The 15,541-nt window shown below is 39.2% G+C and overlaps 1 protein-coding gene across 1 annotated transcript in view; it reads right to left on the reverse strand.

Moving 5' to 3' along the window:
• NYAP2 (neuronal tyrosine-phosphorylated phosphoinositide-3-kinase adaptor 2) overlaps nt 1-15,541 on the reverse strand; it is a 308,670-nt gene that overhangs the window by 68,683 nt on the left and 224,446 nt on the right. Inside the window, exon 5 of the mRNA XM_040228470.1 lies at nt 12,635-12,844. Coding sequence (XP_040084404.1) covers nt 12,635-12,844 — 210 coding nt within the window. The remainder of the gene's footprint in view (nt 1-12,634; nt 12,845-15,541) is intronic.

Consider the following 15,541-nt stretch of genomic DNA (forward strand, 5'->3'; position numbering starts at 1 on the left):
TGCCAACATCCACTGGATCATGGCAAAAGCAAGAGAGTTCCAGAAAAACATCTATTTCTGCTTTATTGACTATGCCAAAGCCTTTGACTGTGTGGATCACAATAAACTATGGAAAATTCTGAAAGAGACGGGAATACCAGACCACCTGACCTGCCTCTTGAGAAACCTGGATGCAGGTCAGGAAGCAACAGTTAGAACTGGACATGGAACAACAGACTGGTTTCAAATAGGAAAAGGAGTACGTCAAGGCTGTATATTGTCACCCTGCTTATTTAACTTATAGCAGAGTACATCATGGGAAACGCTGGACTGGAGGAAGTACAAGCTGGAATCAAGATTGCAATGAGAAATATCAATCACCTCAGATATGCAGATGACACCACCCTTATGGCAGAAAGTGAAGAAGAACTACAGAGCCTCTTGATGAAAGTGAAAGAGGAGAGTGAAAAAGTTGGCTTAAAGCTCAACATTCAGAAAACGAAGATCATGGCATCTGGTCCCATCACTTCATGGCAAATAGATGGGGAAACAGTGAAAACAGTGGCTGACATTATTTTTCTGGGCTCCAAAATCACTGCAGATGGTGACTGCAGCCATGAAATTAAAAGACGCGTACTCCTTGGAAGGAAAGTTATGACCAGCCTAGACAGCATATTCAAAAGCAGAGACATAACTTTGCCAACAAAGGTCTGTCTAGTCAAGGCTATGGTTTTTCCAGTGGTCATGTATGGATGTGAGAATCGGACTATAAAGAAGGCTGAGCATGGAAGAATTGATGCTTTTGAACTGTGGTGTTGAAGAAGACTCTTGAGAGTCCCTTGGACTGCAAGGAGATCCAACCAGTCCATCCTAAAGGTGAACAGTTCTGGGTGTTCAGTGGAAGGACTGATGCTGAAGCTGAAACCCCAGTATTTTGGCCACCTGATGCGAAGAAATGACTCATTTGCAAAGACCCTGTTGCTGGGAAAGTTTGAGGGCAGGAGGAGAAGGGGACGACAGAGGATGAGATGGTTGGAGGGCATCACCAACTCAATGGACATGGGTTTGGGTGGACTCTGGGAATTGGTGATGGACAGGGAGGCCTGGCGTGCTGCGGTTCATGGGGTCAGAAAGAGTTGGACACAACTGAGCAATTGAACTGAACTGAACTGTGTCTGACTCTTTGTGACCCCATGGACTGTAGCCTGACAGGCTCCTCTGTCCATGGAATTCTCCAGCAAGAATACTGGAGTGTGTTGCCATTTCCTACTCCAGGGTATCTTCCCAACCCAGGAATCAAACCCACGTCTCCTGCATTACAGGCAGATTCTTTACCATCTGAGCCACCAGAGAAACCCATTGTTTTAATGGGTCACAGATAATCAACAAAGATGATAAACTGAAATTTCATAACTTGGGCTAAATGGAATGTATAATAATCTTAGAGAAAATTTTGTAATTACATCTGATTCTGTTTTTCTTAACTTTTCTATTTAGCTGTTAACATAAAGAACCTTAAAATCCTTTGGTTTTGTCAAGTCACAAAAGTCTTATTGAAATAGTCATTTAAATGCCTAGTTCCTTACATTAATTACAGTTCTGAACTTTGTTTCAAGTAGATGCTTCTCTCCTGGTCCATTCTGGCCAGCTCCAGCACACACTGTCATTTTGCCTGACAATGTTCTAACCCCAGTGCCCCCAAATTCACCCTCATTATGTCTGCCTTCACAAGGGTTCAGGTAGGAGGAAAGAGGGGAAGTGAAGGGATAAGAAAAGCCTTCTTGCCTGGTGTTAGCATGAGCTGGTGTGCCTCACACCGTGGTGTAGCAGGGAAGGAACGAGAGGAGAATACTCTTCATGGGGTGCTTTCAAGTGCACCCTGAAAGGCCCACATGGCTGGCCATCTCTCACCTGAGATCTCCTGTTTGCCCAGTGGGCATCCTATGGATGGGCCTTGAGCCATGTCCTGCAGAGGCCTTGCCATTCTGGCTAGTCACATGACCTAAACGACCTCTATGGGTTTCTCTCCATGGTTTAATCTGGTCCACAGAAAATACACTTTGCACGCATCTTTAACCCATTAGCAGTAGCTGAAGAGTTACTTGCTAGGAAGCTGTCTGCTGTGTGGTCACAGGCTATTCAGCTAACCTCTTGTACTTTTTTTTTCTTTAATGGTGTCCCTTCAATGACTGGAAAAAAATAACAAGTTTTCCAGGTGGCCCCATGAAAGTCACTTGATTTTTCACTGGAGGAGACAATTTTCTCATCTCTCATCTATAAGAAATGGAGATTCATCTCTCTCTCTCTCCCTCTATGTCTCTGCCTCTCTCTCTCTCTCTCTCTCTCTCTCTCACACACACACACACACACACACACACACGCTCTATCTCAAAGTCTCTAATAGCTGGTTTCTAGCCTCCCAGCCTCTAGCCCTTTTCCTAGGCTAGAGAAAGGAGTTCAGTTAAGGACACTCACTTCCATCACCTCCTTTGCAAATTCTGCTTCTGTGGTTTAGCTTTTGGCCTTGGAATGTGAGCATAATCACCTTCTATCATTTTGTAATTAGCCCACTGCACATTCGAACCCCCAAAAAGACACTTTTGAGTTGTTTACAATAGTTAAGACCAACTTCTCCTGTCCAGGTTGTTTCTCAAAGCTGTATCACCAGTATCAGGAGAAAGACAAATAAAACCATTACTCTGGAGAACACAAATTCTTGCAGCCAGAAGTCACAGTTTTCCGCAGAGAAGTGAAAGTGGGACGACTGGGAATATGACTTATACTCTCCAAAGACTCTCCACATGAGAATTCTGTTATGTGTTTACTACTAGAATTCAGAAAGGGAGCGTTAAACTCTGGAGTGTGAAATTAGCCAGCAGAACCTAGCAACCAGATTTGGCCAGTGTTCCCCGAGGAAATAACCCGGCATCCAATTAGAACTGGGAAGGAGAGCAGATGTGGGGAACTGAGCTCTGCTGCCTGAGCTGACAGTACAGAATGGCAGCCTTGAGGGTCATAGACACTGAAGCCTACAGCTGCCTGCGGCTCATACAGAGCCAAACAGGAAGTTAGTCAATATCCTACAGCGAAGCCAGAATCACCATGAGGCTTGAATGCTACCCAACTGGTTTGTGGTTCCTGTTGCATAATAACAATGAAAATAATAGAAATGACAGTTTCTATCTATACACAGGCCCCAAACAGTGATGCAACCTTGACAGTTAAAACTCATGCTTTGAAAGGGCTAGAGACAGCAAGGAGAGGGTGAGATGAATGGAGAGAGTAGCATGTAAGCATATGCGCTACCATATGTAAAATAGATAGCCAATGGGAATCTGCTGTATGACTCAGGGAACTCACACTGGGGCTCTGGGACAACCTAGAGGGGTGGGAAAAGGTGGGAGGTGGGAGAGAAATTTAAGAAGTAGGGGATATAGGTATACCTATGGTTAATTCATGTTGATGCATGACAGAAATCAAACCAATATTGTAAAGCAATCATCAATCAATTAAAATAAATAAGTATACTTATGAAAAAATGAAGCTTTGAAAAGTGGAACAGTAAAGCAAAAGGTGGGTGGGTTTTCACTTTTTTCTGTGACTTTTGGGTTTTCAAGAAGCATACTGCAATCAAATAATAGTAATTAAATATTTCCATTTGACTGAAAATCAGCAAAACTGAAACAGACCATGGCAGCTACAGTTACTTCATGAGTTCACACTGTACTCAAACCCAGTGACTTAAAATGACACTCACTGAGTTTTGTTCTTGAGGCTATGGATCAGTTGGATGGTTTTTCTGGTCTGGGCTGGGCTCGCTCATGCATCCCTGATCAGCTCTGGGTCAGATAAGTGTTTCTGCTGTTTCATGCCATGCTTTCTCACATGCCTGGGGGTTGGCTGGCGGAAGGCTGAAGACTTTTGGCTTTCTTCCATATGTAGCCCATTTCCCAATGGGCTAGTCCAGGCTTGTTTTCATGGTGGAGGTAGGATTGGAAGCATTCATGGCCTCCTGAGGCTGAGGCTCATGACTGACACAAAGTCACCTCCATCTCATTCTATTGGTCAATACAAGAAACAAGGATAACCCAGATTTAAGGGGTAAGAAATAGACCTGACTACTTGATAAGGAGTTATTAAAGCACATTGCAAAGTGTGCATTCAGGCAGAGGGGAATGATGGGGACCGTTATTGCAACTATAAGGCTGAATCAAGCCATAAGAAACTATGGAGAAGAGTATAAAGTTTGGGAATTACACAGCCATATTAAACAGTTTGCTACTAATCAGCTTCTAACAATAAATCTTTTTCATCCAACCATCAGTGAGTGAGCTGCACAGACCACTTTATCCCCTCTTATGTGCCTAGTTCTTACTCATCATGCTAGTACCAAATTTAATATCACTTTCTCAAGGAAGCCTGTGTGAATTACATTCCTTTTTAGATGAATAAATCATGTGACTGTACCCAGAAAAGACCCTAGAAAAGACTCTGATTCTAGGAAAGATTGAAGGCAGGAGGAGAAGGGGATGACAAAGGATGAGATGGTTGGATGGCATCACCAGCTCAATGGACATGAGTTTGAGCAAGCTCCGGTAGTTGGTGATGGACAGAGAAGCCTGGCATGCTGCAGTCTGTGGGGTCGCAGAGTCAGACACAACTGAGTGCCTGAACTGAACTGAACTGTGCCCAGAATTACCCCCTCACATCACTTATAAGAATCTGTTAAACTTTACCCTCCATCTTTCCTGTTAGAACATGAGCTCTGGGATGGGGAGATCAGGTCTACCCCACTTACCCTGCACCCCCAGCACCTAGTCACTGAATATCACAGAATAGATGCTGAACAAATGTTTGTTAAATATACACAAAGGGAATGAATGACTGAATTAATAGATGAATGAATGTCAAGTTGAGGATTTATTAAAGAAATGTGTAGCTTTGTGTATATCAGTGTTTTCTTGTGATTCCCATGTCCTTGCTAATCTGTGTATTTAAATTTCATTCATTGCTACGAAGCAGAAAAGAAACACTGTGAGAGTTTAAGATGATTTTTTGATACAGCAAGTGAATTTTAAAGCCTGTACCTGATACTTTCTCCAAATTTCAGAAATTCAGACTCAAGAGAATCCAAAAATGGCCTTTACATTGACTTACAATCTTTGTCAGAAATGCACAAATAAATGAAAGACAGGCTGTTGTGGTAGTGTTCCTATTGTAGTGGTCCTATTAGTAGTAGTCCTATAGCCAATTATATTCTGTGTGACTCAAGATAACCTTATATTTGCAATGAGTTGAGCTTTCCAAAGGAAATACTCAGGTTTTGTCCTAGAAAAAAAGAATTGGAGATCTTTCTAATAAAACTGAATGGGAACAGAATAAACCATGGTCTCTTAGCTATTACAAGTCAGATCTGTACCAGACCTGCTTATACATTTCTCAATTTAGTCCTCATAACAATCAACATGGTGAGATTCCCTTTATCTTTTCTATAAAGATAAACTGGGGCATAGCAGTGTTACATGTTATTAACACCAAAATATTACTTTATTAACATCACTGTAAAGCATGGCTTACATAAACAAAGAGGGAAGACAACATTGATTTATTATGGTTTTCTAGGAATTATTGTCATAAATACTATTCCACTGTCCTCAGTCCTGCAGCCCAATGCATGTTTCTCACGTGTTTTTCATTCTCTGAACTTGTGCACATGAGACTTTCTGAATAACTGAAACTTGTGCACATGAGACTTTCTGAATAACTGAAACTTGTGCACATGAAACTTTCACAATTTCAGTTATGGTTGTCTGGAGGTTTATCAGCAAAGTTACCAGTTATCTCAGGTTATCAAGTAAAGTATGTTTCAGAACTTCAAGAGGAAAGCATCTTTCTTATAAATCAACTAATCATCAGTTTTCAAAGACTACACTCTTGGGTTCAATTGTATATAGTTCCCTTTCTTGAATCCTAGTTTTCAGTTGCTTATATTAAATGGTTCCCATTCTGCCAAATCTTCTTCTAAGATATCCTATATACTCTTTGGCTAAAACATTCACATCTTTGTGGTCTTTCCAGTCTTCAAAGACATGATTAGAATATGAAGTAGAGTAGAAAAGGACACTTGATCCTAGGAAGGAAAGCTATGACAAGCATATTAAAAAGGCAGAGACATCACTTAGCCGACAAAGGTCCGTATAATTCAATCCAAGCTATAGTTTTTCCATTAGTAACATACGCATGTGAGAGTTGGACCATAAAGAAGACTGAACACCAAGTAACTGATGCTTTTGAATTGTGATGCTGGAGAAGACTCTTGAAAGTCCCTTGGACTGTAGGGAGATCAAACCATTCAATCCTAAAGGAAATCAACCCTGAATATTCATTGGAAGGACTGATGCTGAAGCTGAAATTCCAATTCATTGGCCACCTAATGAGACGAGCTGACTCACTGGAAGAGACCCTGATGCTGGGAAAGATTGAAGGCAGGAGGAGAAGGAGACAACAGAGGATAAGATGGTTGGATGGCATCACTGACTCCATAGATATGAGTTTGAGCCAGTTCTGAGAGATGGTGATGGACAAGGAAGTCTGATGTGCTACTTATCTTCTTCATCCCATGTAGAAAGTCCTCATTCTAGATTTCTACTCAATTAATACTAGTAATAAATGATTTTTTCAAAAGACCCGATACAATCCTGTTTAAAGACTCAATGTGTCCCAATAATCCCTCCATCCTTTTTCTAGCTTGCCCTCATTTTTTGTTCTCTGAATGAATTTAAAAGTAGAGATAAAAAATTAAAAATAAATAAATAAACAAAAGTAGAGATAATAAGAAAAATAATACATTCAATTATAATCTAATTAATTTATGTTCAATAGTTTTGTGTCAAAAAGAAGCATAGTAGTGTTTTAGAGTGGCAGAGACCATGTTTATGTTTTACATACCCTATAATGTGTATCTGTGTTTGCCCCCAAAAAAACATAACAGAGATGGATACAAGCTTAGAAACTACGTGTTAATTGATTTAGTTTTTGAAATCTAAATTGCTATGAATACAATATATACTGGTATAATTTCTACTTTTTCTCATTGTTTTCATGAGCATTGGGGTCCCAGTTCTCTACTACCTGCAAGACTCTCCCCTCTGGGGAATTTCTGATTTACTAAACAACAGTGACTTGAAAAGAATGCCACAGCAAACAGTGGCACCAATAATTAGAACTGAGATCTCCTGATACACTCATCTGCTTTACTTCAGCATTTCCTTTATTCCTCAGAAGAGCTGTTAAGAGCAACCATTTCAAGCAAATAGTCTGTGACTAGTAGCAGTTTGTGTCTTTGTGTGCATGTATGTGTGTGAGTGTGTCTGTGTGTATCTAAGTGTGTGTGTCAGTGAGAGAGAGAGAAAGAGCCAGAGGCAGAAAGTCGACTGACAGAGAAGGGGGATTTAAAGTTGGAACTGGTGGCATTTTCACTCCTTTCGAGTGTCGGTGCGGAGCTGTGTGATTCCTTGTTTAGGGAGGAGGGTTATCACTTGCAGTTCTAGCGTAGCGCAGGAATATTCCTCATCCAGCAGCCCCGTGTCAAGGATACAATAATGAAGAGGAGGTGTGAGGAGAAGAGGGATAAAGCGTAAATACTGAGTCACTCTCTTCTGTTCCAAAATACCAAGTCCAACATGTTCTGTTCACATAGCTATTTACCTAGTCTGGATGAAGGCCATCTCACTGATGGAGGTGATTCTTTAAGGAGTGTCCCATTTGTTTAAAACCCCAAAGGTGAGTGAACTTTATAATTCAAATACTAAATCTCTTCTTCTAGTAGAACTATACCCTTTTCTAATATAGAATTGGCACATTTTAGGTCCTTCCTTTTTAGAAAAATTAGACCTACCAACATAACAAATATTTTCCTATTCTCCTTAGTATTCTGGCCTGGAGAATTCCATGGACTGTATAGTCTATGGGGTAGCAAAGAGTTGGACATGACTGAGCAACTTTCACTTTTCCTCTCAAAACTGGAATATGAGTAGGCTCAACAGATAGTATTTCAACGATCTATGGGGTTGGCCAAAACATTTGTTCTGTAACAGCTTCAGTTCAGTTCAGTTCAGTTCAGTCACTCAGTCGTGTCTGACTCTTTGCGACCCCATGAATCGTAGCACGCCAGGCCTCCCTTGTCCATCACCATCTCCTGGAGTTCACTCAAACTCACGTCCATCGAGTCGGTGATGCCATCCATCTATCTTATCCTCTGTCATTCCCTTCTCCTTCTGCCCCCAATCCCTCCCAGCATCAGAGTCTTTCCAATGAGTCGACTCTTCGCATGAGGTGGCCAAAGTATTGAAGTTTCAGCTTCAGCATCATTCCTTCCAAGGAACACCCAGGGCTGAGTTCCTTTAGAATGGACTGGTTGGATCTCCCAGCTTATGGAAACTCAGATGAACTTTTGGGTTAACCCACTATTTGGGATGCACGGACTTCTAAAAGTTCAATTCTTGTAATGTTCTTTCAAGCACTATATCATGCCAATATGTTTCACTATCACTGAAGAAGACCTAATTGGCACGGACACTGTATATGTAACTCTATATTTGCCCCGGCACTTCACATTTCTTGTAAAATGGATAAAAAAAGTCTTTATCAAAATTGTAACAAAAATCTTTTCTTCCACCTTATTTACTTCCTTCATAATCTAAGATGGAGAGTCGGAGAAACGAAAGCTATTTGTGCTATTTCTTCTGGTCAGTAGTCAATTTATCACTCTACAAACTGAACTTAAGGACCCAGAAGAGGAGATTTTTAGGTGCCATCAACTGAAAGAGATGCTTCAGGAGTTTTCAGTTGAAGGAAGAGAAAGCACATTATAAATTCAGTTTACACTCTGAATCTTATAGAAGAATTATGTCAGGTCAAAGACATATTACAGTTTACCCATTTTTATGCAACATGCTGTGTTCAGTAAACTCCATTTGTGTATTATTTGATGGTTTTGTTTCCAGTTGTTTCACAGGTTCCTCCTTCTCTGCCCGCACTTAGAAACGTTTGGACTCCCCGGGGTACAGTTTCAGTCCTCTTCTCATCTGAGTTTCCTGCCCTCCTAAATTAGAATCATCCAGTTTCACGGTACTAGCCATGTCAAAAAGCCCTAGTCTCATCCTCTAACATCACTAAATCTCTTTAGCTCTAGACGTACAATTCCAGCTGTATGCTAACTTCTCAGTTAGACCACCCAGAGCATGTCCAAATTAACATCATCAAAATGTAAATACTGGCTTTCCCAACTTAGCCTTGCTCCACATCTCATGTTGTAACAGAGAAGAGCAAACCTGGCTCCTTATTGAATCTACTCCTTTAGCTCTATGCTCTGTTCTGTCGTCTGTGCTCAGTCATGCTAACTCTGCGCCTTTTGTAAACTACTTTTGCCTATGAGCCAAACATATTCGGTGCTAAGTCACTTCAGTCATGTCCGACTCTTTGTGACTCTATGGACTGTAGCCCCCCAGGTTCCTCAGTCCATGGGATTATCCAGGCAAGAATACTGGAGTGGGTTGCCATTCCCTTCTCCAGGAGATCTTCCTGATACAGGGATCCAACCCAGGTCTCTTATGTCTCTTGCTTTGGCAGGCAGGTTCTTTACCACTAGCACCACCCAGGGAGCCAGGTTTGCCTATAGCCTGAAATATATATACAAGATAGGACATTTTCAAGTTTCTGATAATAGCTTCCCATTCATACAAAGGTAAAAAGTTACAGAACAGAAAATAACACTTGTCTTATTGGAGGTTTGCAGGAACACATTACCAGGCCTATCTGGACAACTGCAAGTACAAAGGATTCTGGCACCAGGAAGCTGGAAGCATCCAGCCACACTCCTTCCCTTTTCAGAATTAAAAAAACCAGAATTCTAACTTGAGGAAGATGGTTCTTTGGGACACTAGTCCACCATCTTCTGAGTCTGATGATTTTACAAGTAAAGTTACTATTCCTTGCCCCAATAACTCATCTCTCAATTTATTGACCTGTCCTGCAGTGAGCCATACAAGCCTGGACTCAGCAATAATGCTGACTATGCTTGAAGGCTTGGCGTTATCATTGGGCTTTTCATGATGAAAACTAAATTTATATTTTATCTATCTTAAAAATATACAAATGACTACAAAAGTCCACCACATAATGTGCCAAACCTCACCACAATGGGACAGATAACTGTCCACTGCTTATGCTACACTCCCTGCAAACAGACTGTTGATTTCATCTTCAAGTATAAAGCAGAGGTCTCCTTATGTAAGGGAAAGAAAGGCCCTCTATAAGCTCATGGAAGTCCCTTCCTCTTCACTCAGTGATTGATCTAGAGGATGCTTCCCAGATTTGCCCAAGTAGATCAAAAAGAGAGTCTTCTGGAACATGATACTCAGAACCATCTCCTCAGCTAGTGATCACAAAGGTACCATCCAGGGTAGCAAAAGAGAAGAGTTATAGGACAGGAAGCTTCTCAGTCCTCGATGATATCATGAAACAGTTACAAGAATCTTGAAACCACCTACCTCCTGCTCCAGGCTATGGGGTCTTAACAGAAGCCAGGGTTACTTTAGCCACTGTTAATTGGTACTCTGTGACTGAAAGAATTTCTGCTTAATGCACAAGGCCCTTCACGATTCTTGCTTTCTGGTCCCAACCTACTTTGTGGTTTCTTCAGTAAACCTTCTGTAAATCGTCACAGCAAACGTGCTAGAGTCTATCCTACAGTATTTCAGATTTTCATTTAGAAGGCAGACATTTCTTCTGTGTCCTCTTGGTGAGCAGGTTTCTGATAGTTCAAGCTCTAGCTCAAAGTGTTACCTTTTTAAGCAATGATGATTTCATCTATATACCGAAAGCTTCTCATTGTTTTCCCTGAAATCATACCCTCCCAAGAAAAAGTAACTTCTTTCTCCCTACTAGGTTTGCATATTATTTGTATACAATACATTCTATTGCAATGATCCACTCATCTGTCCTGCACTTGCCTTGAGGCCCCAAATATGAAGATGTCTTACTCGTTACTGTACTCACAGATCCTCAAACAGTGGCTGTTACATAATAAACATTCAGCTAATGCTTCTGGATTTTATAAAATATCTGTGGTCACAGTAGGAGCAAATACATTTTTTTTTTTTTGGATAGTGGCACAAACTTAATCACTAAAAATATACTAATAATTAAAAACATTACTGATACTAATATATTAATAACCAAATAATGAAAAACAATACAATAAATAATATACTAATAACAAAATAACCAAAAATATACCTTAATAATACACTAATAAATAAACTAAAATGAATCACAATTCCCAATAGAATAGTGATGTCAACCTTCTTTGGGAGTGGCTTTTATCCTACAAAATTCCATTTGTGTCCTATGTTTTTCTTCTTCATGACAAAATGAATAGATATCTTCTCATATACCTATAGATATTTATATTTTATGATCAAAAATCTATTTTTAGATTTCTACTAAATTCACATGTTCCTTCTCTGAAATTTGAACTCATGCTATTAAGTTGATGACCCATATGATATGTGATATGGCAATATCACCAAAGCTTTTAGTTACATTTAAGTCAGAGGAAGCTATTGTTCTGCCTCGCCTGGCTAATGTTCTGGAAGCATCCTTTCCCCAATACATATATCATTCATCCTGTTCCAATTTTAACTTGTGCATGACAGTTAGAGACCCCAGGCTAAATTCACGCTAATTGCTTTCCAAGATGACTATCAGAGTTGAAAAGAACATTAAAGGATTGGTCTTTTCTTTCAGAGTCCTAACACTCTTAAAGAATAGAAACCTGAAAACTACATGCGTCTGCCTGATTGTTGTTTATTTCAGTTGACAGTTCTCTGTGAATCCACTATGTCGATCGATCAATTCAAAGCACATATATTCTGTATTTTTTAAAATGTTGTTTAATAATATTTATCTATTAATATTGCTGCAACCCACAAGGTTGTAGAGAGTCAGATAGGACTTAGCGACTAAACAACAACAATTAACATTGCAAAACTGCATTTCAGATTTTAATTTCAACTTGTGAATTTAAGATGTATTAGATTATAATTCTGTAACTCTTTCAACTTATATGGAAACATAGTACCTTGCCCAATGACCAGTTACCGTCTTCATCTTATGACATCAGATACCTTATAATATGTGCTCTCTCTATTGCCTTCCAATCATCTTTGCTACATTTTTATTCTCCATGTTACTTCCTATTTATTTTCCCCAGTAGTCTAAAATCTTTTTTAAAGCAAAGGAGGCATAAACTCTAACTTACTGCAACTTTATAAAATGAAAACGGCTTTAGATGAGCCCTTAGGGTTTTTTTGTTTTGTTTTGTTAAGAAATTTAGTACAGATGGTTGGAATTGTCAGGGTTGCTGCACTGTACAGCTCTGAAAAGCACCATTCACTTCTCCATCATCCATGTGAAGAATGTTCCCTGGAGTGTACCACATACTGTTCCCTCCTTCTGTGCGAAGGGCTACTTACACGTCTCTATGAGTAGAGACAGAGATACCTGTGGTTATGATTTTCTAAGGGATAATTGCTTAAAAACAGTTTCTAGAGCCATGAGGACTTACCATTTGGGGGATTACTCTCTTTCTTACCTGAGCTGTGGTTTCCTGCTAGTAATGTGGGGCTCACGGAGCATCTTCCCAGTCTGCTGGTGACCACAGGTGGTCCAGGGGTCCCATCCCATTCCTGAGCTTTGATAGGCTCTCTGGAGGACGATGCCCCATGATGGCCTCTCTCTTTGCTGTCCAACTTTGGTATTGGCTCCGTGCTGTGGCTCCGAACCTTCAGCTCCTCTGTGGATTCTGCATATTAACCAGAATTATATTATCTTAAACAAAAGTCACATCTTCCCCAGATTCCTTTAAAAATTAAAGAATATTTAATGTGTTTCTAATTTATAGAAAATATTTCATATTTTATAAAATATTTAAATGTATTTTTGGAAACTTAGGTGTGTTAGAATGATAACATTTAAATAAATCAGGGCCACATCACACGGACCTGTTTTTCCAAGCTTTGCAGGTTATCATCAGTGAGAAACAGTTATAGCTTTGGAATGGAGAACCTCAATGAACCTTGAGTTTTCTTCAGTAACTCCTCCCTGGTGCAAATCTTCAAGGAAACTTCATAAAAAGCACTTTTACAGTCCTTTTCTTTACATTCTCATCTTCCATTCATTCTGCTACTTACCTGTAACATAAATTTAGCCCAGCCACTCTACTACAAAGTGCTTTTGCTAAAATCACCTAGTGCCTTTTAGTTGGCAAATTTAGAAGACACTTTTAAGCCACTCTCTTTACATCATTACAATAAGAGAGTTATCAGATTAATCTGTGTATTACTCTCTTATTGATATTTTCAATTCTCTTGGCATCACTGATGGCCATTTTTCTGTGGTATGTTATCTAACACCTTTTCTGTGTCATTCCTACCTTCTCTTCCTCCAAGTGTCCCTTCCATTTGGGTTGTGTTGACTAAAAATTACAGTCACAACTTGAAAGAATATATTCTTTCTATGATTTCATCCTGCAGGATTCTACTAGCAATTGTTTGAGGCTGGTGGTTTCTAAATAGTTTATGGGAAGGCTGGACCATTCTCCTGAGCTGTAGACGTATTCATCCAACTGCCTACTGGATGACTCCATCTGGATGTCCCTTAGATAAAACAAATTTAACATTTCACATACTGTGCTGACACCATTTCTAACTAAACTAATGATTCCTTCTGTTCTGCCAACCATCCAAGTTAGAAACTTATCTATCTCTTTTTTAACTGCTACTCTCCAATCCATCAGTCTGCAAATTCTACAGATTTTATTTGTGAATATCTTGTTTTACCTTCTGTTGCTCTTTCTATCATGTCTATCTCAGCTCTTCTGGTTCAAGCTCTAATCATCACCAAACTTACCTCCTTGACTCTGTCTTTGACTTCCCAAAAAATAAGCTCCATATACTGCCAAAGTGATCTGTGTAAAACGCAAATTTGATCAAGTGTTTTTTCAGGGACTAGATGTGATAGCCATACTGTAAGTCATATACGTTAGTATTTAAAAGCACATATAGTTTGGAACTAACAGATACACACTCTATAGTACTATAATATTATACGTATTATATACATTATATAGATACAAACAAGGACGTACCAGATAGCACAGGGGGTTATATCAATACTTTGTAATATCTATAAAGGAAGAGAATCTGAAAAGAATATACATATGAATATATAGATAGATAGATATTACATATGTATGGCTTCCCTGATGGTCCACTGGTAAAAAATCTGCCAATACAGGAGACGTGGGTTTGATCCCTGGGTTGGGAAGATTCCCATAGAGAAGGACATGGAAACCCACTCCAGTATTCTTGCCTGGGAAACCCCATGCGCAGAGGAGCTTGGTGAGCTACAGTCCACCAAGGGGTCACAAAAGAGTCAGACACGACTTAACAACTAAACAACAACAAATATAGAAATACATCTATATATAATATGTATACATTTCTGTACATAAAAATGTATACAAACATTTCTATACCTATATATTTCTATATGTATATATATACACATTTATATACATATGTATTTCTATATATAGAAATGTAGATACATATAGAAATGTATATATGTATATAAATTATTTGGGCTTCCCCGGTGGCTCAGAGGTTAAAGCGTTGCCTGGATATATACATATATAAATTTCTATGTATAGAATGTATATACATATATAAAATTGAATGATTGCTATGCATCTAAAACTAACACAACACTGTAAATAAACTACTCTTCAATTTTTAAAAAAATAGCCTATGGGAAATTTTTTAAAAAATATAATCACTTCCTAATTTTTAAAAGAGCATATGTAGTAAATAAATATGGTTTAAGAGTGATACCAGCTTGCTACATTCAGAATAATGTTATTTCAGAGAACTGAGGTGATAGTCATTCTGTAGTGCATATAGATAAGCATTTAAAGACAAAAAACAAAAACAAAAAATGCAAATCTATTCATAATATATCCCTGGCTAAAATCCTTCCAGAAGCTTCCTGTTACAGAAGTATGTCTAAGCTCCCTATGACCCACATGATTCTCCATCTCACTCTTTGCCTCTTTAACTTTTTCACTTCTTACTTGAGCACTGTATTCAAGAAACATCAATAAATTAGCTGTAGCTTCTTCCTCTCTACTCCCTCTCCAACAAAAACAATACTGGTTTCTATAGCTACTATCTCCTACCTCACCTGCACTGAAAAACACTTAAATCCTTTCCTTTCATCGGAGAACTCTTTCCTCAGTCATCTTTACTCAGTTTAAGTATCCTTTGAAGCCACCCTACCCCATATATAGCCCATGGTAGGATAACATCTCTGTACTGACATTGTCTTGTATCATTTTTTTCTGTGTACTTGTTCTTCTTAAAAGGCCCCGAGTTCTTTAAAGGCAGGATCTGAGTGTTGATTTTGCTTTTTTTTCCCATTGGTGCCTCTAGCTCTTAGCATA

This window comes from Oryx dammah, unplaced genomic scaffold, assembly GCF_014754425.2.
Source record: "Oryx dammah isolate SB20612 unplaced genomic scaffold, SCBI_Odam_1.1 HiC_scaffold_27, whole genome shotgun sequence".
Classification (NCBI taxonomy): Eukaryota; Metazoa; Chordata; class Mammalia; order Artiodactyla; family Bovidae; genus Oryx; species Oryx dammah.